Source organism: Strix aluco, chromosome 5 (genome assembly GCF_031877795.1).
Source record: "Strix aluco isolate bStrAlu1 chromosome 5, bStrAlu1.hap1, whole genome shotgun sequence".
Classification (NCBI taxonomy): Eukaryota; Metazoa; Chordata; class Aves; order Strigiformes; family Strigidae; genus Strix; species Strix aluco.
The window spans coordinates 29,601,713-29,626,311 of NC_133935.1; the positions used below are offsets into that span (position 1 = coordinate 29,601,713).

The 24,599-nt window shown below is 47.5% G+C and overlaps 1 protein-coding gene across 16 annotated transcripts in view; it reads right to left on the bottom strand.

Moving 5' to 3' along the window:
* Positions 1-10,716: 10,716 nt before the first annotated feature.
* RBFOX2 (RNA binding fox-1 homolog 2) overlaps positions 10,717-24,599 on the bottom strand; it is a 176,512-nt gene continuing 162,629 nt past the window's right edge. For 6 of the 16 annotated variants that reach the window (XM_074826521.1, XM_074826532.1, XM_074826536.1 and 3 more), the window contains one exon: positions 19,313-21,866. In XM_074826521.1, coding sequence (XP_074682622.1) covers positions 21,462-21,866 — 405 coding nt within the window. In that variant the 3' untranslated portion in view covers positions 19,313-21,461. The other 10 variants (XM_074826535.1, XM_074826530.1, XM_074826527.1 and 7 more) reach the window with 6 other exon arrangements.

Consider the following 24,599-nt stretch of genomic DNA (forward strand, 5'->3'; position numbering starts at 1 on the left):
CAGAGCAGCTTATCACCATCTAGCAGGTTCAGAAACACACAGTGTGAAGAACCAGCACCTAATCCCAGGTCCTGCAGTCAGTCAGAGCATCTCATTCAGCATTACCTGCTCATATAGGGCAACCTGAGCAGATACAATAATACAACACTGTGAGCAGCGGCTTAGCAAATACGACAAACTACTGTAGGCAGCATATTTTAACTAGGCTTTAGGCATGCTGACAGGAAATAATGTAGCCAAAAGCCATCAGAGGTGAGAAGGCAAAGAAGAAAGAGAAGGGCCACCCCTTGGCAGGGGTGAGACAGTGAGGTTATTTACAAAACAGCCGGTGGATATATGTCTTATTTATACAGGATAAGAGAAATAAAAGCCTCTACTGCTACTACAAAGTAATTTTATGTTGAGTGGGATCATTTAATAATATAGAATTACTTCATACAGATTAAGATACAAGTAATTAAAAGTAAGGTGGTGCTCTGAGGCAGAGTTCCCCTGGCACTGAATTCAGGTCCACAGGGAAGCTCTCACTTGTAGACACTCCCAAAATCAAATCCCCAAACTTCAGACCATTTTCCCTAGCAGCTTAGATACCTGCTGTGTCCTTTGAAGTAATATTTTAGGTTTAAATTTGAATATTCATCCTCCTTTCTTACCTTTAACTTCTCTCTAGTTTATTATCCACACAGCTATGAATTGCATAGTTCCCTGCCCTTGTAAACATCCCCTGATGTGTCTGCGTTATACTGTTCTTCACTGGACAGCATGTGAGGTCCAGAGGAGACTCCCCGCGTGCATTGCTGAGAGCCCAGGTTCTCTGTGCTCCCACTGGGCAGGACGAGTGAGCCCCTAGTTGTGCAGGCTCAGGCAAGGAGGAGGCAGCTGCAGTGGACGGTGGATGGTAGCTTGCTCCCTGCCCTGGTGCAGGACTTGAAAATCAGAGTTTGGGAGCATGTTAAGGGTTAGAAGGAGACCTGCCTTGGGACCAGAGCTGGGAACAAGATTGCCTGTGAACCGTTTTCATCTGAAAGCGAAATCAAATCACGTAGACCCCTGATGCAACATACCGCCAGGATGTCAGGAGGCTTTTGACTTGCCAGGAACCTAAAAGAAATATCTTCAGCCTAAGTGAGGTCGACATCAACATTTTCTTTCTTTTTTTCCCCCCTGTGAACTCACAGGTGAGCCAGAAGCCACAGTTTTGGCCATCTCAGGAGTGAAATTACAACAGCAACAAATGTTTTTCAAGTGCCTCAATGAAGTATGAAACCTGCTCCTTCCTTTCTGTCTTTGGCCATGCGTGCATGCATGATCAGCCCCCTTGCGTCTCTGCAAGAGCACAGCTTCCAGTACTCTTGCAGCAGGAAAACATTAAACCATATTTGACCCAGATCTCCATCATTTTTCATACCTGTGCAGCAGGCATGGCCATGCCATGGACAGGGGTGCTGCGTCATGGATGTGTCTCCAGCACTGCCATGGCACACATGGGCTGCATTGCACCCACATCGAGGCGACCTGGACAGCACCCTTGGTCCAGGGCATCAATGGCTCCACAGGAACGAGAGCGCAGCTGGTGAGACAGTGCTGAGGAGCCCAGCCAGCCAGGGAGAGGGTGGGCTTCAGACCTTTCCCTCACCTCCATGCACACAGCTGCAATATCCCTAGCACGTCCTGGCCTAGAAACTAATAGAGCTGATTTCCACAGTGATGAACCCAGGGGAAAAAAGAAATGGAGAGGTATTTTGTGAAGGCTAAACACCCACACCAGCTTTGCAGAAGCATCTTCCTCTTTAGCCTCATATTCCCATCATGCTTAGGCAGCCTAATACTGACTTCTTGTTCATACTTTAAAAAAATAATAATTTGAAACAAACCAATCTAATTACAGAATAAATATTTAGCTTGAAATGAGCAGACAGACATTCAAAACCATTTTCCGACATGACAGATGATCTGAAAGGATCTGCGCTGCAGGCATTGTATGCCGTTCAAACCAATTTAAAAATACATGGCATAGTAGCAAAAATAGACATGACCCTAAGCACAAACATCACCACACAGACAAACGTCTCCTGTAAAATGCCATTGGTGATTTGCATGGCAGCTGAACCTGGCAGCAGTGGAATAGCATCACCCACTTCCCTCAGTGCTGCCATGATAAACCCATGCAAATATCATTGCAGCAACACACGCACATTCCCGTGGCAGGGCTTGCCCAGCTGCTCCAGTTTGGGGTCCCCAAACTGGGTGCCAGCCTTTCCTGAAAACCTAAGGGAAATTTCTGTCCCTTCATGCACATGACCTGACCTCCAACTCTTGGCATGCTGGGAGAGACCCAAAATTACTTGCTACCTTTGCCACATCTAAATTAGTGTGACATCCAAATGACAGGTGAGAGCCAGGTAGTGTGGGAAAAGTAACCTTTTCACCTTTAAACACTGAGGAGCTCATGTCCAAGCATTCACACCCCAGAGATGCTGAGGAACAGAGACACACAGGAGCAGCAGCACCCCCTTAGCAGCTCCAGCTCCATGCCCACATGGCATGCCTGGAGATTGACCCACTCCAAAAGTTTTGGCTCAAACCCTGGTGCTCCTGAGCAACCCTGAGCTTGCAGCAGAAGGGGATGGAGGCACGACCAGCATTGGTGAGTGGGGTTGGGAAACAGGAGCTCTAGGGTCACACACCACCCACATGGGCGAAAACCAGTTCTGAGCCTGGACCCAGCGGCCAGAGCCTGTGCTGGGTCCCTGCGGGAGCAGAGGAGTATGATCAGACATGTGTACAGCTCCACGTGGGAAATACAGCTACAGGCACAACTTGGTGCGGTCTAGAGATGAGAGGCATGAGAGATCTTTGCAGACCCACCTCGCTACCCACCTTCCACACATGGGAAACCAGCAGGGCATTTATGGGGTTAGATACAGAAGGAAAACCCTAAAAGAAGTAGCTCTGGGACTGAAAAACATAAGTGAGCAAATCACACAATACCACTGAGTTGCTGTGCCCACATCCCAGGAAAGACATTAACTAAGCAATGCAGTGTCTCTAGGAGGTCATCCTGATGTCTAATGACCCACACATTTTGATATCAGAAATATGTAAAATTGCAGCACTGGCAATGAAAACATGAACATCAGTGGCTCCTTGCAGAAATGTTGTCTAGAGCACAAATAAGGAAGCCAACTTCAAGCGTGAGGTGCTAGCCCCATTTTTCAAATGGAAGTGATGAACACGAGGCACCGAGTGGTCATGTGGGCAGGAGGAGGTGATGCCCCCACCCAGAGGACACTCCATCAGTCCTTCCACACCACACTCCAGCCTCCTCCCCTCAGCTGTTGCTGAGGCAAAGGGGGCTGTCCTTGCTCTCCTGTGCCTCAGGTTTGGGATGAAACTTCACAGAGCCCCTTCCTTCTGATCCCTCCTGGAGGCCTCAGTGCCAGGATGTCTCCCCAAGGCTACCCTGCCACGCTCTCCAGGCTGTGTGGTCCCTTCATCCTTTGGTCACCCTGTTGACCTAATTTTTAACATTAGGACCACACTAGCAGTCCTTTGGTATTCTAGATTTCCCACCCAGGGGCTTGTTCTGTTTGCATGAAGCTGTAATCGACCACCAGCAGGCCAAGTCTGAGACTGGGTCCTGGATTTGCTGCTCTTCACTGGTTGGTGACTCTTGCAAGGCCAGAGAAGAGGAGAAGCCAGTCCTGTTCCCAGTGTAACTGCAGACCCTCAGTGATGCAGCACAGCTCTGGCTCTGGAAATGGAATTCCTGCACATGGACAGCCAGGAGATCCCTGGGATATCACAGACCCAGGCATCTTACCAGTTTTGGGAGGCAAGGGCTGATAACTCCAACCTCTGGGGCCTCTCCAGACTGTTTGCAAAAACACTAGCAAACGAAAAGATGTGTTGAAAAATAAATTGTAAAATGAAAGGGAGTAATAACTGTTCTGGGTAGAGGAATTCCAGAAACATCAATACCCTGACTGTCCTGGTAGGTAAGACACAGCTCCGAATGTTCAGGATGCTGCCAAGTCCTGCAGTCACATCCAGGCAGGCTAGACCCAGATTTATCGGCCCTGGGTTCTCCTTTTAATTTTCTCTACGTGAGCAAACTATTAAAATACCACCCAAAATCTGCCTTTCTGCTTTTGCTGCCTTGGATCATCCTGTCTGCTCAAGCCCTATCATTCCCATGGGTCATTCCTTTGGGTGTACATTCATGGCACGTGGTTTCTCTGACTTTGACGATGAATTAGCAGTCTTTAAAAGTAGTCCTATTTTCCCCAACGCCTGGAGTGAAACTGAGGCCAGAAACATTTCTGGGCATGAAACTTGGCTCTGGGCATGTTAGGACTTTGTCCTGTGGGGATTGCCTGGCTGCCAGAGGGCAGAAGCAAAGGGTTTGGAAAAGCGAACTCCCCCTCTGCAGCACTCCCCGAGCAGGCACCTGCTAAAGACCCAAGCAGTCGGGGCAGCAGAGCAGAGCTCAAAGCTCAGGACCTGATCATTTGCAAAGCAGAAGAGAGGAGGTTCACCCATTGCCTCTTCTCTCCTCCTGGCAACTCTCATTGTATTTTGGGCACAGATGCTGACTCGGTGCTGGTAAGTGATCTAGAAACACGTGGCCCCCAGGAGTCCTATGTAGCTGCAGCTGCAGGGAGGGAATGGGGTGGATCCACGTGGTGAGCAAAATCTCCAGGGTTTGCTTCAGGGAGGTACTGTACCAGGACCTGGCTGTTTTTCAAGATATGCTTTCTGCATGGCTTGGCAGTGCCCATAAGGATGCTCCTCTGTGCCTCTGGGGCCTCGCAGTTGTGAGGGTCCCCAGTTAAGGGAACACGAAACCACACAAGGGCACCGGAGAATCAAGTATCTCACATCTTCCCAAGGAGACCCGAGTATATATCCACCGTGCATCTGCCCAGCTTCAAGTAGGGCCAGGCACTGCTGCCTCACAGGGACAACCTAGCTCTGCACCGCAGCCGCACAGGACTTGCCCCCAGTACCATCAGCCGCCAGCAGGGAGAGGGATGCTCAGCCAAGGTGTTTCCCACAGGACCCCATTATCTTTGTCAAGGTGTTTCATTTCTAGTGAAGAGGCCTGGGGAAAAACAGCTGCCAGGGACTTGCAAGAAGAATGAGAGCACACCAAAGATGGGCAAGGCTCCAAGAACACTCGAACACTCATTTATTTTTCTACAAGTGGGTTTACTGCCCACATGGTAGGGAAGCAAGTTGTTGCCTTTTCCCATACAAGAAACTGAGGGAGGCTTGCTGCTCACCCCCAGCCACAACTCAAACACTTGAATGCTTTTTCTCCCCAAAATGAGAAACATTGAAATATGTGGGCAAAGGAAAATGGTGAACAAATCTCCCTGCACACTGAGCAGCAATTCACCACCACCAAGATAAAATCTCCCTGGTTCCCTGCTGCCGTGCCAGGTCATACCTAGCCTTCAAGTCACAGGGGGCTTTCTGCAGGTGCCGGCGTGTCCCACCTGAGGCACCTCCCAGGAGGGCTGGCGTGGCTCTGAGCACCCTGGGGCATTGCTGGGACCCATCAGACAGTCACCACTCCCACAACCTGAGCAGCTCTGGTCAGGCACAAACGTGTACATCCCCCGGAGTGAAATTTGGCTTCAACCTTGTTTTTTGTTTCGAGGGCACTGTTCCTCTGTGAAACGCAATGTGCTTGAGCACTTGAAGGCTCCCGGCTCAGCCAGTGCAAAACCAGGAGGTCTGGCATCCCATCCTTATGATTATTTATGATCCCCTCAGTGCTAGGGCTGCCTTACAGCCACCTCCCACGTGCTGCTCCCTGCAGGGATGACCAGAGCAAGCTCCCTTAGCTCTACGCACAGGGTTTTTGCCCAGTTTCAGCGTGAGAACACTGTCTGATGGCAAGGAAGTGTTTCACCGTGCCCCATAGCTCCCCAGTAATGGTGGGGACCAGCGACTTGCCAGCATTCATGCCACTCAGCAGAAAGGCCTCTGATACTTAATTCATGCTGGTGTTGACAGGTCCCAACTCCATATTGCAAGAGGTATTTAATGTCACTAACAAGCCTGTGGGAATGGCATGTTTCACTCATCCCTACGGTTAGTACAGGTATTTGCTCAAGTCAAAGCTATTTGTGAGAGCCCAGGGCTGAAAAGTATTTTGCACAGCCACTCAGTGACCTGAATTGCTGAGCCAGGCTCTGCCTGCCCTCCCCGCCAGAGCTAACAGCCCTCTCAAGCACAGCAGGACCTGGATCTTAACCAGGAATGAGTCAGCTTCACCACTAGCTGTCATCTCTGTTGCTTCAGGACTGTTTTATCCAGTTTGACCCTGAGGAGTGTGTTAGACTAATTTCTCCAGACCTCTGGCTTCACCAGCTCTCAGCTAGGTGCCAGTCATGCCATGGTGTTAATGGTGAGCAAGGGTGGGTCAGATCCACTCCCACACCACAAACCCCATCACCAGCCACAGACAAGAAATAAGAGTGTTATCCCCAGGTCACAGCCCTGCAGCCAGCTCAGCCCTCACCCCCTAAGGCAAGTGTGCAAGCTCAGCAGCCACCAGCTTTTCCCCAAACCTGAACTTTTCTTTTTCCCCCTCAAACTCTTCGTTCAGCCCCCCATGACACAGGCATGAAGCTTCCTACCACCTGTGCAAAGCTTTGCACGGGATGGCACCAGTTTTCCCTTTTCCTTTCTCACCCCCCAAGCCCCACAGTTGAGCAGGACAGCGGAACGGGCAGCTCACCCGTGTCTGCCCACATTTGTACCAGGGTGAGCTGAAAGCCCTCCCTAGCCTCCCGCTCCCAGGGCACAGGTGTCTGTGACCACCCTTCACTGGGGGGAGACCTGCCTCTGTGCTCAGAGTAGCGTGGTGACAGTCAGCAGCATCTCACCCCTCTGAGCTGTACTCAGACAAAAGCAGGAGCTATTTCTGGAGAGCAGCTTCTCTTGGAGCAGAGGTGGCAGAACCAGGGTGCACTGACCGAAAAAGAAGAGCCCTGGTGTTTCAAAGGCAAAGCGAGGTTTCCCAGCTTCCCGCCGGGGAGGATGGGCAATATCCTTGCAAAAATAAGAGAGGAATGCAGCACTCTGCATCAGGAGGGCTCCAGATGAGCGCAAAGACTATTTCAATAAAACTGTAAACACGCCAGATCTGCTGTTGTTGCTCCGTGAAATTGGTGATTTCTGAGTGGAGTTCAGCTGGAGAGTGCTGGTGCTGTAAAAAAAACAATGTGACTTTGGGCTTTGATGCTTCCTCCTTACACACAAAAAGGTGATTTGTGATTCAAAAGAAGGAATTTATCATCAAAAGGAGCTGGGACAGAGCTCAGTGTTTACACATGGAATAACAAGACAGGCACCGAAAGCAGATATATTTATACCAATCCATTAATAAAAGAAGGCAAGTCAACCATACCTTTGTGCTAAAGTTAGAGCACAGTACCCAGCATGTCCTTAAAAAGGCAAGAAAGTTTCCGCAAACTGGGACAGCTGTTCCCAGTGCCAGCCCTGTGCATCCCCTCCCTGGCACACAGGGGCTCCCGGCATCGGCGCGCTGCAGCAAGGAAGGAGCCAAACGCAGCGAGGCTTCTCCAAGCGAGAAGGCTGACACCTGGAGTGTGGTCATGGCTGGTGGCCACTGCATCTCAGGAGCCAAACAGTCCCTGCTGCACCTTCAGAGACCTGCAGAAGACAACTACCTTTTCCAGAAAAGAAAATCCTCCGTTTTCAAGTCCAGTACGCTCTTTGCTTCCCTGGTCATAGGGCTCACAGAAGCCAGAAGCCTCTGCTGCAGGATAGGACACGAGGGCGTGCTGGTCGCAGCACACTCAGCCTGGCCCCGTGGATGAGGACTTGGTTTGCGGAGCTGTCACCATCAGCCGGCAGAGGGAAGAGGAGACAAGGGTTACAGGTTTGGGCTGTTGCTGGAGGGTCAAGTGCGAGCCCAGGGTGAACAGACCACCCAGGACAGTAGATGGTTCATCCCCGATGAGTTTAGCAATAGGGCTGACCAGCACAAGTCACTGGAAGCTCTCGGATTAGGATTTGACATTTAGAAATGCTTCAGAAATAACTAATTGCAGCAAGTCCCTTAACCCACAGGTTAAGACTGGAGTTGTCTGGCTTCACCTCCCAAGCGCTGGGGCATGTTACAACACTGATTGGTAGGAAAGGCCTAGAAAAGTCAGGTTTCCTTGCAAGGTGCTTCCAGAAAGCAATTAATTGTCCTCCTTCTTGACAAATAAACAGAGAAGCTCTTGCAGTTGTTTCTCTGTTTCCCCTGCACTCCCCCCTCCCCCAGCTTCAGCCCTCAAACCACGCTGGAAGCTCTTTGCTGAACTGCTCCCAGTCATCTGGAGCCGCAGGAGCCGACACCGGACGTGCTATGCCAGAAATGATCACGCTTCAGGCAAACTGAGAGCAACCACGAAAAATACATCTTGTCTGAATCAAAAAGTGCATTGCAGTTTTTCTTCTCCCCACTCCAGTTAAACAGCCACAAGTGACAACCAAGCCTGGCCCATGCAGGGAAGGAAACAGGGCTGTGGGCACGCACAGGAGGCCATGGGTCACCTCTCACCTCCCAGGACGTGATGTAGTTGACACTCCAGGTTGCATTTCACCTCCAAGCTCGTGCTGAAGATGCTACAGTTACATGAACTGAACCAACCTTTGAGCAAGACGTGGGGATAGATGACCTCCACAGGTCTCTTCCAACCTGAATTATTCTATCACTTTGTAATTTTCTGTGTAAAGACAGAAAGGAAGCATGCAAATAACTCTCCCGCCCACACCAGCTGCTAAGCTCTCCTGTCAGAGGGACGCTCAGGCCATTCCTGAGCCAGTATAGTCAGCAGCAGGCCAGCAGCAAAATCCCGAGAACAAATCAGCTTCGCCACTGGCATGGGGACAGGGGCTTCTCTGCAGCTTTTGGGCCCAAATCTCCTGACGCAGTTTGTCAGTGCCAGACTAAGACACAGCCTTACCAGGCAGTCACACTAACCTCACCCTTGAGCTCTTCTGCAATTTGAATTCATAAATCATTTCAATATGATCCAAACACTTCCCTACAAACGTCATCATTTATTGACTAGATCCCCACCACGCAGCTGCCAAACACAGCCGCATGGCCCAGGGATTCTCACTCAGCAACCACGTTGCTGGACCTCAGGCTGACACCAAGTCCCATGGCCTGGAGCCCACGTTCAAGTTGTCACCAAACCCTCTTCCAAGCTACTTCCTGTCGTAACAGTGGTACCCTCAGCAGATGCCACCTACAAACGCTGACACAGGCACTGCAGCTTGCGATCAGCTGTGACTTGTGATTTGTCTATTACTTACAATTATTTACAGCTTATAGAAAGGGAATGAATTAAATCAGCAGTGTTCATTTCCTTAGCCAACTTGCAGTGCAAAGAACCTGTATCCGTTTCCTTTGACAAGCTCTATTTTTGATAAACTCACGTTGAGCAATGCATATTACAACACTTAATGACTTATTTATTAGTGAACTCCAGGATCAGCCATTTTATGGCTTTGCCTTGAAACAAAGGTAGGCTGGAAGACCTTCCCTTGTGAAGCATGCCTCTGCCTTACCTTTCTCCCAACGCAGCAGAGCTTTGTTTCAAGACCTCTCCCAGTCTCACCAGTGCAGAATCCCTTAACCAGCTCTTCCACAAGAATTATTCAGCCCTGATTTCCAGGCACCTAATTTTAGCAGTTTTTGTTGAACATCCTGTTGAGTTATTGTTAGAACCAAATGAGGATCATCTGACAGGAACACATTGCAGCTCCTTGGTAAAAATTGGGAAAGAATGCTTAAGGAGCTCACGTGCCTTCCTGCATCATTATCAACAATCCTACCACCCAGGGACACACCTTATCCCACCCCCCTTTTGGTCCTGGTACCTTGCATTTCCAAAAGCAATAAAATACTGTACCAGCCTCAACTGTACTAGGCATATTTTGCTGTATCATTTTGCTCAGTTATCAGCTTCCATAATTACTTGCAAATTGGCCACAGGGATTTATTGTTATTTTTAGGACCATTTCAGCAGAAAAGGCATCTGATTGTATGGATATATATTTGCATGACATCTTTCACTTGAGGATCTCTGAGCACTTTGTAGAATATGAATGAATTTCTCTGCTTGTCTGCAATGATACTCTTTATAGGCAGGACAACAGAGGCAGTGATTAAAAGACATGTCCAAACTCCCAGAGGAAATTTATGCCAAGCACAAGAACACCGGCTTCCAGTTGTGTGTGTTAACTATTAAACCCGTGCTAACACAGACAGCGGGAGGTTGGCTACACAGGCATTAAAGAAAATGCTGATACCATAATTTGAAATGGTTGTGTCTCCTTCCACACTAACAGGTTCAAACACAGATTAGGCTTGGAGACAAAAAAAAAGGCTCCTTATCAAATACCAAACAATGGCCCTTTTCTGCTAATAAGCAGCAACGGGAAAGAATGGCAGGGAAAGGCGTGGGGTTATGGAGAACTTGGTGTACAAACACACAGAACTGGGTTTTACCAGCGTGACTTGCCAAGGCTTCGCCCTTTATCACTGTTAAGAAGATCTTATCTCCCAAGCTCATTCTTCAAAGCAGCTTCCCTTCTTTGCATTTTACCTGCCAGGGAGGTGCACCAGTGAAATTCATCCAGATGCACTGAAAAACAGACAACACATGGGAGCCAGCAGACTGGTGTTTCTCTCTTTTATTTAAAAACAGTGCTTCATTACCATTTGCAAAGGGTTAGGAAGAGTTTCCCCCCCTTGCTTAGAGTTTATAAAAGCCAGCAACATGATCAATAATTTATACACATGGATAGTAATACAAAAAAAAAAGGAATAAAAGCTAAAGATCTAACTACTCCGACCTTCACAATTCCAGCTACTTGATAATAATAGGAATAACCCAATGAATACTGTATGGTCTGAAAGCTACTATACAATATGATACTTAACGAGGGAGGGTGGGAAGTTAGAGACTGTCACAAAGCCCTGGGATGCAGATACTGCTTCTCCAGAGTCAGCAGGGAAATGGGACCCTGGGCAAGCAGCTCGGGCATCCTAGGAAATGATCCAGGGGAAGGGAAGGCATCCCACTTGGGACACATCCTGTTCCCCGGTGGTACCTGGCAATGGGAGGTGCTGGGGAGGCCGCATGAAGGGGCAAGTCCATCACTGCCACTGAAGGTGCTGCAGCATCTCAGCCTTGCACTGAAAATCTCCAAGTCTCAAGTAGACCAGCCTGTGAGGTCAGTAAAATACTCCACCAGCTCTGTATCGCTCTACAGCCCTGGTTCTCATTTGCTATCAGCCCCAGGTTTTAGCTCCAGCTATTTACAAGCAGGATTTATCATATTAAAAAAAAAGAAAAGAAAAAACCCAAAACCAAATCATATCCCCTGGGGTAAAAGAGGATTATTTCGTCATTTGACAATGCAGCCAAATCAAGCTGCCAAAACTACAACACGCGCGCACACACAAAATACTGTGAACAGAAAAAAATAGAAAAACCATGACCAAAACTGAGACTACTAATGTGGGAGGCCCAATTTCTGTAAGGAATTCACTCCTTGAGGAAGCAACAAGCCCCTCCACCAGCAGAGAACTGGGAATCTGGCAAGAGATTTACTGACCCACTTCAGAACAAGCACCCCTCCACACCCCACCCCACCCCAAAAAAGGAGTAAGAAAGAAAAACCATTCCCATGATTAACCAACATTTTGCTGTCTGCCAGCCAAATGACTATTCAGGTGGACGGCTTTAGACACTAGTAATCTCCTGGCGAAATCAGGCAAGATTTCTGGCTGATGCATTCTTGCTCTACCATGAGTCGAGAGGCAGCGTGAGGAGCTTGTCTCCTGCACAAGCCTGGACCAGCTGCAGCCTGCTACCCAGTGAGGACAACCACTGGCAGTGCTTTCAACCACCGGCAAAAAGTTGCCTTCCAGGGTTAGCAGTGGCAAGGGAGGCTGCCATCGATGCATATGCTGCAGAGGGACGGGGGCTATCCTGCCAACTCCTGGCTAGAGCAAAGCATACCAGGGAGAAACCCTAGAGCCTACTTGAAAAGGGCCCCATTTCATACTCTGGCTGTCAGACTCCTGCTTGCCTTGTTGACTGGAGTTTTCACTGTAGAAGAGAAGTTTAGCAGGGTTGGAGGGCGGAGAGGACAATCAGTAAGGTGGGGGTGGAGGGAAGGGGCTTTTCAGACATTAACATCACCAAAAATAGTGTTTTATGCAACAAAGAATCAAGTCTCACTGGTGTATACTACAAAATGTTTGACATTTTCCAAGAGCATGACAAAATAAAAACACAAAGAAGTTTACATTGGATGTTCATCTTGTTCACTAGGTTGGGGGGTTTTCTTCCCCCCTCCTATTTTAAAACAGTGCAAACAGGTAACACACTTTAAAAAAATCACCCCTCTGCACCAAGGACAGCATTCCCCCAACCCTGCCAGGCTGGAGGGCCACAGGGAGCAAGCAGGCTGTCTGCCACGCTGCCCATCTGCTTTCCCTTTGGAGCTAGACTCAGCAAAAGCACTCCCCAGAACTGTTGTCTGGGTTTCCCTTTATTCAATTCGTAAGTGCTCCCCAAACCTGTTCTCCACATGCCTCCTTCTTCAGGGCCAGGATGGGAAGATACAGACAGGGATGGGTTGGGGAAAAGCGTGGGTAGGAACTGGGAGGCTCTGCTTTGTATTCCCGGCTGCTGGGTGCTGGAATTGAAACCCCAGCAGCCGGCATCTCTTTTTGGGCAAGGAAATGGTTTTGTTAACCATTTCACAACTAGCACTCAAGACAGCTATTCAGATAACCCTCCTCAGCTCTTGCTGTGCACTTCACATCCATAGATCTCAAAACAGGTGAGAATGGGATAAACTTTCACTTCACTTTAGGGATGGGGAAGCAAAGTCTAGAGTAGCAACATACCTGCTCCACAGTGACCCTCCAGGATCACTGACAGAGCCCTGCCCAAAACACAGGTCTCAGACTCCTGAGCTAGTGCTCTTTCTCACTGGGCACATCTGCTCTCTCTCAGGCACTGAAACAGCCAAGCCACAGCTATTTTAATACATGGCTTTGTCTAGCTGAACTCACAACACAGGATCCACGTAACTGCTTAACCTGGGAAAAGCTGGCTATAGCAGGCTCATACTGAGCTCCCTGTTGTCTCCAGGTCCCATTATGGCTTTTCTTAGAAAAGCTAATCCACATACAACAGTGCAGCCTCCCTAGCATGGGGACAGTGACAACAGTTTGTTAATGTGCTGGGCATCAATATAACTTGTCCCAGTAGAGAATGTGCTATACCAGTAGAAGTCACCTTGGTACCAGCACAACTGTACCCACAAGGAAAGACAGACCAGCACATTAAGTAAATCAACTCTTCAATCCAAAATTTTATCAATATATCATGTGCTGGCCAGACCTATTGCAAGACAGTACAAACAGCAACACTTAAAAGAAATATCTTTTCCTCTACATCAAGAGGAATCCCCGATGCCACCAGACTAGAAGGTGACAAACAGCAAGCTATTTGCCAGGCTGCCTGCACGGTTTCCCTTGGAAAGCCAAGCCCTACTTTGTGAGGGACCTGTGACTGCACACCCATCTGGGAACAAGCACTAGCTGCTGTCGGTCAAATAAGCCAGGACCCAGTTTAATTCATTAAGTGTGATTCATTTTGCATAGGGAGATATAGGCTTTGTCCTTACTTCTTCAGAAGATGGATACAGCCATGGCTTGGCTACCCTGAATGCATCTCAAGCCAGTTCATAACACTTCTGAGTGAAACCAGAGCTGTTGTTTGCCAAGAGGGAAGAAAGGCCAAAGAGCTCTCCCACCATGGCACAACACTCACTCGAGAAACCTCACTGCAAAATTCCAGCTGGCGTCCAAGTTATTGGGAGATATGGTGCTCCGGAGACCTGGAATCTGCGAGCTACCTCCAGCCCCCAGCTGTGCAAGCATCCCGCTGTCCCCTCTGCAGCTCACTGCTGAGAACAGGAAGCCGGGCTATCAGTGAGCTGCCTCAGCAGGCATCTTGCAGCATTAACTACGGAGTCAAGGAGCTTGCCAGGGAGCAACCGGAGCAGACCGAGCTCAGATACATGAGGAATCAGGCTGGATGGTCTAGAGCAGGTATTACTCGGAGATCATACAGCAGGGGACCACGGCCCCACAAAGGTTGGGAGCTTCTGCACTAAACCCCTCACACTCCTAATATACTCGGGTGGGCTGAAGCTGCCATGCATAGACTCTGCTCAGAGGCAGAAATGGGGCTGGCCTCCCTACTCCCAGAGAAGCCAAGTGGCAGGGGGGGATTGCAGGTGACACTGCCAGGGCAGGGGAGGGCACTCGGGGAAGGAGAACCCAGCTTTTCAGGAGCTGCAGTCAGAACCAGCTGAACTGAAACGTAGGAAAGGGGCAGAGGGGCTAGCAGTTGCCCCTGCCGGGCTCTGCAAGCTGCGCTCCTCTTGCTCACAGCCTGCAGACCTGCTGCATGAGGAACTGCCTGTGGGTGAAGGAAGGGATGGACTCAGCCCCTATGCCCACAGGTGGGTAGAGCCAAGTCCAGTAGAGGCTTTTGCTGCATCTCAGCTCCAGAAGTCCCCTGGCTGCCCTGTGGTCAAAATGGCTCCCCCTGAATATGACAATTTCTACCACCAGTCCTCCCTCCCCTACCCCAACTCAGACAGTAAAAGCCCCAAACACCCCAAGTGCCCCTCATTTCCTAGATTTTGTGAAAGCCCCAACACCCTGTGCCCCCCTCCCCATTTTCAAGCTAGCTAAAATATTTATATACAAACAACAAAAAAATTGTCATAACAGCAACAAACCAAACTTTGGCTTGGGAAAATAAAAGTTAAAAACCAACAATAAAACCAGAAAAAAAAAAAACAGGTGGCCAACAGGCTGACAGTTTGGTGTCCCCTTTATCTAGCTATTCCTTCAGAGAATCAATAGCTTCAGGGTCTCTAGCTTAACTAATGGCTTCCCCATCCTTCCCATCTGAGGTGCCTCCTTCTCTGCTGCGCAGAGAGGCTACGGCTACGCGTATCCCTGGGGAAGAACAAAAAGAAAAAAGATGCGTGGCTGTGTGTGTCTGGGCCAGGACACCTCCCTGGGAGCTCTGCTTGTAGATATCGCTTAGTGTTAAACACAGAAGGTTTCCTATTCAGGTATCATTGGTGGATGGAGAAGCAGGTGTAGGACAGGAGTTGGAGAGGCTCCACCAACAAACCCACTGCAAACAGCCCTTCTGGGGGTGGTGAGCTCACCCCAGTACCAGTCGAGGGAATCAAGGCAGCCTAATAAAACTACACTTCTGCATTTCTCTACCACATGGTTAGAGACTCTGCCTTTGATCACTGGGGTTATTGGGAGCACTCTAGGAGCCAGCAGCTGAGCGGGGAGGTCTGGAGAGCAGCAATACCCCATCACAGCTCACGCATTGCAGCATCTAAAAATGCTGACTTTGAAACACTGCGGAATCACTGTACATGACAGCAGAAGGGAGATGGTCTTGGGAGTCACGGAGCCTTTCCCTGAACAGTCTCACTGCTTCCAAGTCTTCCAATATGTAGTGTCTATATGGACTCAGCAGACCAGGTGCACAACTTTATGAGAGGCTGGGCAAAACAGACCCAGGGGCTCCAACACAACTATGTAAGGGCCTGAAATAGTTTATGGTGGGAAGTTCCTATGAATTCAGAGCTTGCGCTAACTGCTTCTGCCTCCCCTTAAACTCTTGACAGAAACAAAATTATTTCAGAATCATGTTTAGATATAAAAGACCCTCTTCCCCCACACAAGCCCACATGCCTGCCCCTCACCTCAAGCAGCTTATACATGATATGTTTTTCCTCACTCATGTTATTTGAAACAGATTACTTGCAGAAGCACCTAAGCAGCTCAGAATGAGTAGGAGAAGAGACCTTGCATGCTGGACCTTGGAGCACCCAAGCATGGCACTGATGCAGGATTCTTCTGCTAGCTTTCTTCCTCTGCAAGGCTGCATGTGCTTCACCTCTGCAAGTTTAACTGCTTGCTGTCCGCAACAGAGGTACTGTGTGATGCTGTGCTGCATCTGCACTCCTTGAGGGATGAAGGGGAGGAGAGGGACAGCAAGGGAGGAAGATCTTGAGAAGGAGGAAGAAAAACTAAGATAACTACAGCCACCAGCAATGGACAACAATCAGCTAGAATAAGTTGGGGGGGAAAGACCATCCTCATCAAAAACTCCTTTCAAAGTCTTGTCCCCTACACAGCATATAACAGCCAAAATTTTTGGGCAGGTTGAAGAAATCTTCTCTTGCCAAGTCTAAAATCCTGACACTGCTGAAACTGTCACAAACCCGTGCACATCAGATGGTTATAAAAACGAGGAAAGTCTCTGGATTTCCCCCCATTTCCAAATGTAAATGAGTATTTCACACCAGCGTTTAGGTCCCAGCCACAGCAAAAGAGTGCTTCCTTCTGCAGACCACACAGCAGGTGGAGACTTCTCCCTCACATCCTCCTGTCTCACAGGCACCAAGCACCAGACCCAGGGAAGTAACTCTGTCTGCGTGTTCTGATTAATTGCATGATAGCAGTTTCTAACAGCTTTCCTTATCGCTGATCGCCTTTTCCGTGATTGGTAGGATAAGCTATGCACCAACATACAGACACGGAAATGCATTATTTTTACCACAGTTAAAAAAACCCAAAAACAAAAAACAAAAAAAAATGCACAATCTTTGGAACAAAAGAATTAAAGGCAGAAATTTAAAGGAAAAAAAATACATATTCAAAGAACATAGTGAGGTATAAAAAAGTATTTTCTCTTTTGTTTTTTTTGTTTTTCCTCCTCGTCTTGCTATAGAGTTCCTCTACTAGTAAATATTGCAATAGCCAGGCCTCATGAACTGGGGGGGCTGTCTCACTTGCACGGGGCTCACGTCACTTCAGTAGGGGGCGAATCGGCTGTAGCCACCTCGGTATAAACTCGCCTGTAGAAATGAAATGAGAGAAGAAGTTGTTAGGAGAACTGTGGAAAAAATACTCAGGACAGCACCCGAATGCTCTCAGAAGGACTATCAGACATGTCCGCGCACTGACCCACCACCATCAGCACCTCCAAGAAGCAAGAGAGGAGAACCTTGCCTGCAAAACCAGAGACATGGCTTAGGAGGACATGTTCATGGCCCACCAGTTAGAAGTGAAGTTTGGCAAGTGTCAGTCAAAGGGAGTTCAGTACCAGAGAGTGGACTCATGAGTCCTAATCTCTGAGCCAGCTGTCTAGGCTATCTTTAGAGATAGCAGAGACCAGGACTTCTAGGATGCTCTTCATCTCACCTTAAGGTAAAGGTCTAAAATAGACACAATGACCTGGTATCCTAGAAGTACCTGCATTTCCTTCATCAGTCCTAAAGAGAATCCACATGATGAGCTGAGGCTCAAACGGGAGGTGCCACACTGCAGATATCTATATTTAGATGTCTTTTTCTCTGAACGCATTTGTATTCCAGCCTTTGCAACAACACAAATACTGCGGTGGCTAGCAGATGGGCGGGCATGTGTTTTCAGCAAGCTGCTCCACTCCCCTCCAATGCCAGCATACCTCATTGCTGTCCTTGTGTAACTACTGCTGGCAGGCAAGACACCACATCCTTCCACTAGTGGAAGCGGGAACCAAGTGGAGCAGCTTTGTTGCAAGATGCCACAAGGACAGCTTATTCCCTTGTCTCCTAGAACTGATTTCTCAACATGCAACATGAGCCTTCAAAGTCAATGAAAATGGCAAGAAGGGGTGTCTTGCATCTCTAACTACTGCTGATTTTTGCTCTATGTATCACCTTGATACAGTTCTACTGATTCACCAACAATGTTCTGGCTCCTGTAATTTCTGGTCATTCTTTTACCATCTCCTTTGTACTAGGTGATGTGCAAGACCAAGTAATAACTGGTCTACAACCTGGCTCCTTTCCTAGTACACACACACAAACATATGAATGCAGAATAACCTGGAACCCAGCACTGCAGCCAAGGACCTCCTCCCTCAACAAAGTTTTTCTGGCTGAAGTTTCATTACCTGATACCCAGTGTACAGCTGCTCCCCATGCTAGAAATGAGAAACAGCACAAGAAAGAAAATCCCACTTACCACAGCGCCAACTCCGTAGCTAGCGGCAGGGGCAAGGGCATGGTAAGGATCTGCTGTGTACACCCTGCCATAACTGAAGAGAAGGAGAAAAGATATAGAAACAAAAAAGAAAAAAAAAAAAAAGACAGTCACTTCAGAGGGGCACTAAACAGCTGTCTGACCACAGGCAATGGAAGCAGCATACATTCTAAACACATGTATGCATACATGCCCACACATGCACGCAGGCAGCCCCTCTCTGAAAAGATCCTATGGACATGCTGCCATGCATCGTTATGAGATGGGCAATAGAATGGCCTGCAAGGAGGAATGTGGCAGAAACTGTAAGCTCAACCTGTAGGAAAGAGGTCAGCACCTTTGAAATGACAGCTGGTGCATCCCTTACCTCACCTGATGCAATTTGGGAGGAGAGTGACTGCTGGTGCTAGCGCTACTGGCAAGGCAACAGCTACTAAATGGAAAGCAGTAAGGGATCCTCTAGAATGAGAAGGGAGCATAAACCCGGTCTCGCACGTGCTAGGATTAAAACACGGCCTCACTGCACAGGAGATGAAAAATCTTAAGGCAAGCACTCTGATGATGACAATCCTTTGCATCTGCACAGAGCTGCACATTAAAGCATCCTAGAGTACTGTACAAGCTGAGCAATTTTTACTTTATAGATGGGGGAAAGAAATGCACTCAGTGATTAAACCACCTGCCCAGAGATACAGAGCAAGGAGCTAGCAAGACAATCCAGGTCTTCTGACTCCTGAGGCCGTAACCACACTGCCTCCCTTTGTGCAGAGAATCACAAGGATAGGGAAGAGGCCAGGATCTGTGTCGGTTCACATACACCGGAGGGCAATACTGCCCGTGAGCAGAGAGACAAACCGTGCAAACCATCTTTCATGTTGGGGTTGTGCATGCATGTGTGCACGTGCGAGTGCAAGTAAGACAAAAAAACAGGGCAAGAAGTACTGTAATGGATCAATTCTCCTTAAATCCCTACGCACAGCAAGCTAGCCCCCATGGCCACCTCCCCCTTACATACCCATCGCTGTAAGCTGCTGCAGCGGCTGCAGCGGCCGTGGCTGCTGTTGCAGTAGCAGGCTGTGCATATCTGTAGGCTGCGTATCCACCCTGCAGGAGAGAAGAGAACTGACTTTACAGATACCTGTCCACCCACGCAGAGCATAAAAAATAAAATTTAAAAAAAAAGTCACACACATCACAAGGAGAGGAAGTGTTTCAAACTGCATCAGCTCCCATGTCATGCCTATTACAAGCATCACCCACTAACTCATGTATATTCCCTTCCTCAGAAGGACCAGGGAGACTCTTCCATTATCCCATTTAGGAGAAAGAATAAACTAAAAGCAGGCCTGAGCATGGTTATATCCCTGCAGGAAGTTAAATTTGGCATGGAGGAACTTAAAACCAGAAGACTGCTGAAATCTTTCATAAAATGTAATTTTTACATCCCCTTCCTCTTACACTTGAGGAAATCAGAGGTGGGCACTTTCTGTAGAAAGGAGACCTTTTTAGAGAAGGGGACCATTCAGAGAAATTCCTGATTTTCACCCCTCTATCTCTTGTTAAGCCTGGGAAACCCAAAAAACTATAATTTCATTTGGTCCAGATGCATAAAGTATCGATAGCTAGAGAAGCCAAAAAGCAATCAGGAAAAGATGGTCAGAAAAGACAATCCCTGGTGGTCTCAGGGCTGGCAACAAGCAAACTGACAGTGATGCCAACCAGACTGTTCTCCCCTCCCTCCATGTAAGAAGGAAATAGGGCATGGGAAATTATGCCGGAACAGTCCTGTACTGCCCACACTACACACCTGTAGTAAAGGTCTTTAAAACGCTTACACTCGTAAGAAGTAGTTACTAAAAACATACTTACAGCTGGGTTGGCAAAATGTGACTCCTGACCCAGAGGAGGACCTGTAAGTCGCCTCCTAGAATTCCCACAAGGAGCTCTTAGGGCAGAGGAAGACCTGGCTCAGACAAGTGGCTCTGCAGACCCTGCAGTAATGAAGGACGGAGGCCAACCATCTTTCGGACCAGGTGCAAAGGCTGCATGGCAGGCAGCACAGGGGGCTCTGAAGCCCAGGTTACATCTGTCTTTATTGTACACTTCCGAACATATTTTTCTCAACTTGGTGGGGAGGGGGGGCAATGATAAATGAACCATCGCTTTAATTTACTAGAAACACAATGAACCAGAAACAACATCAGAAAATTCCAGATGGCTTCTGGCTTCCCCACCCCCCACCCCTGCCATTAACAGTTCAGAGTTTGAAGAACCAGCAGGCAGACTTATGTTTCTTGACCTCCAGAACAAGCTCAGCATACCTCTACCTCTTCTTCCCTAAAAATCTTCTGCATATACATAACTAAAAGTACAAAATCAGCTCTACTACATGACTGTATGTTTGGTCAGCTGTACTCAAAGAGTTTTGGGCTAGTTGCCTTTTAAATTAGAAGTAATGACTTCAAATTAATTTTGGTTGCTTTTGTGGGGCCTGCGTTAGCTCCACTAAGGCTAACACGCTATCCAAAACACGCCTGGGGACCCTTTCCTACTCCAGAGGAGAGGGACTTCCAGTCTCTTCAATCTAGCTAACAGAAGAAAAAGCAACATAAATCTACACCTCTGAGACATCCCCACATTGCCTAAAACAGATGTCATGTTACAGTTTTGCCCTTTTAATCCCATCTAGCACTTTCAATCCCTGCGTTTTGGATGATGGTTTGGGGAGGTTTAGCTTGGCTTTGGCATGCTATCATTGCACCACCATTACTCCTGCTTCCAAAACATGACAGAGACAAGAGGAATGAGGTGCAGCCTTAATCCAAATCAAACCTCCACTGACCTCACCAAATTAAGACAAAACTTCGTAACAATGTCATTATGGTATTCCCTTAAGTTTACGAGCTTCCGGAACTCTTGATGGGGTCTGTCACTTGGGCATGGCATACAAGGCATTTTTGCTTGGCTCTTAACCTCTGCAGGGCAGCCAGCTTCAGCACACACCCAGATTCCCACTCTGTCCCACACCTGCCAGCCACATTTCAGATCAGAAGCCATTTCAAATGTGCCTGGCACATACTCTGAACATGACAGCAAGATGCAGTTTGAAACCAAAAAGGGTTATCATGTAATTCTCTTTTAATTCATGTCTCTCGTAAAAGAAAACAAAACAAAACCAAAACAAAACAAAAAAAAAAGAAGAAAAGAAAAGAAGGGTTGGAATCAGGTGTGGGAGGGGGAATGGCGTAACATTTATTAATCAAAATTAAAAACTAAGCATGCTGACATCTGGAGCTAGAACAACCAGCAAAGTCACCACGTTCAGACTCATATTGGCTAGTTCTATCCATCCCAGCATTCTCTTGGGACAGCAGTTCGCCCTAGGCTCTACCACAAGCTCAGTGAAGTACACAGCCTCAAGTACTAGAGCGTGCAGCCACAACAACCTGCTATTACGGAAACAGTCAGTCACCACTGGAGTTAACATTCCAACCTTAATAACTCCCAGCAGCCTCCCGCCCTCGCCCCCCAAAATGGCTCCCACCCTAGCCCTGTCCCACACCACAATGTTAATAATTATAACAAGCAATAACCCATCTGTTATATCAGAGAAGGGAACAGAGACTCCACTGAGAGATTTAGAGCGGGATGTTAACATTTCTTCAGTCAACTGCACAACAAACAAAAAAAACAGGAGAAATAATTCATTGGAGAAATGAAGTTAAGAAATAGCTGACATGTGTATTGCTTTTTAACCATGCACTGATGCAAAATTGAAGCTACTGTTAATTTAAGAGGTACACACACACAGGCAGACCCACTCTGTTCAAAGCGATCTGCAAATTCTACTTGTGTGTACTTCAAATAAAACCAAAAATGGGGATTATAATGGCCATGGTACATTCCTGTCATAGGAGCAATGAGTGTGGACAGCTGGGGGATTTCTGACACAGGGATGTATTTAGCATGACCAGCAGGTCCAAATACACCAAAACAGGGTGAAGAAAAGAAAAGGAAAGTTGCAACTATTACTCATTATTTCGTAAATGCTTTCACCAAGCTCTGGGACCAGTATAGAGCAAAGCTTTTTTACTGTGCAGGTTGCCTTACCCAGCTGATGCTCCTAATCTCCATAACCCAGGACCCACCTATAATTCCATCAACATGTCTAAAGCCCTGCTCAGCTTGTCCAATGCACCAGTTACTTTCTCCTGCTATTCCTGTTCCCACACAGCTTTAACTGGTATGCAGACCTCATCTGTCACCTCGGCTACATGGTCCTACCAACCCTAGTGACTTCTGATGCCACTCACTTCAGGTACTCTAGTAAATATAAACTGTAACAGAGTAGAGCATGTTCAACAAACATGAACAATCGTGTTTCACAATAAAAGAAATAATAAAAAAAAGGCCCTGGCTAGCTGCACCACACTCCTCCAGTGCCACAGCCAAACTGCAACGAAGACAACATTGAGTGGCATAGTCCCTGAAACCCAGGACAGCCATGCAAACTCCCACTCCATCTATTTAAGTGAAGTGATTCTACACGGACAGGTTTACCCATGTAGGTTCAGTTTTTAAGATCTTTAGCCTCACCTCAAAAGAAATGAGTGTGGCTGAGGTTCTTGTGAAGATGTTAAATCAGAGACATTTCTATCAAAGGGACAGTTTAAACACTGCCTCAACAAGGAAATAGGGGAACTAAGAAAAAGGCTTATGCATTTTTACTAGGCAGTAAGTAACAACCAAAAGGACTGTCTATATCAAGATTGGTCCTTTCTGGCACAGTCTTTTGGACCATCTGGGGAGCATGCGAGAGAGATGAACACAACCCTAAATGTCGCTTATCTTAATTCAAGCTCTCTTTCTGTGAATATCCTGCCAGTGTTGCTGCAGCTGTGCTAAACCCCTTTCCCCATGTGAATGTGTAGCACTTGAGCCTATAGATCTCAACTGTCAAACAACAGTATTTGCTCAGGTATTCATAAAAGCCCAAATTTAAAATTACTTTTCTGTGATGTTATCGTCCTTGGCTCATCGATGAAGCAAGAAAGTTATTTCTTTAAAATGCTTTAACATTAAATGATAGCTTTTTCAATATTGTAATGTATTCTCTGAAATAACATAAACATGGCAAAACAACATATACAAGAAGCTGCAATCCCAACTAAAGCAGCATTCCAATTACTGAACATGTTAATGTAGATAAATGAGCACTTTAAGACTACACAGTTCAGCTCAAAGTAAGTCCATCTTCTCTTCCACTCTTCAGGTCCGTATTAGGTGATCAATCCAACGAGAACATGAGGAAATCCAAAATCCCTTCTCTTTTTCCCTTGCTGCCTTGGATTGGCACACAAAGTGTTTTGCAGCCCCTCTTAACTCCAAAGAGTCTTAATGCCACTAAAACACAAGCGTTCCCATGCCCCTGGAGAAATGTGTAACTCATGGTACCAGTTAGATACATTTGACCACGTGCCAGGTTTAGGCAGTGAGCACAATTTTAGGATGTTTTATTTGTCATATCTCAAATGTGTCTTCTCCACCCTCAAACTGCACTATAACAGAAGTTAAGAAGCAGAAAGGGCTAGAACCGTTTCCAGTATTTCTGTATTAGAAGGGTGGCATATGTGCACCAGGAATGAGCATGAATGAATTAAAAGAGATGACAGGACAACAGTGTCCATTGCAGCAGGTGCTTCTACATGGTAATGGGACAAGCATGACCTTGTTAACCCTTCCATTGAATTTACATTATTTATTTATTTTTTTAAAATGAAATGCCACTCGGTGTGAAATCTGGACACACGCCACCCTGCTACAGCGGGGGCTTGGATCACACGTGAGTCTGCGCTGCCCTAAAAAAAGCCTCTGTTCCCATCTCTAATGTGGTGCTGGAATGGTTAGTATAATTCAGTTTTTTCCACTGCAATCCACAATCTGATCGGTTGGCAGGTCACACTGGCACTCCTACCTGAGGTATTTTAGCGCTAATGATTGGTTCCTGTAAGACTATTCTATAACAGAACACAGGAAGAGCAGTTCAAAAAAACACAGCTGTGGAAAGAAACAATCATACAAACAGCCCGCAGCGGGGCTCACCAGCCTTTTCTTTCCAGTGGATGCAAGCACGCTTTTCACAGGCAGGAGCGGTCTTCGCACGGGTGGGTTTGTTTGGGTTTCCCCCCCGCCGCCCAGATTGACCCCATTGTAGAAGAAAGATAACCTTTCTTATGATCCAAAATGAAGCCCTCTGCGTCCTGGGGCAGGTTGTTTTATGAATTCAGGTGTCTTGCCAGAGTGGGACGCATCCAACAAGAGATGGAATGCTTTCTTCACAGAAGAAATGGCTAGCAGGATGGTTGCCCCAGGAAAGAAAAAAGGAGTGAGGAAGAGGAGGAGG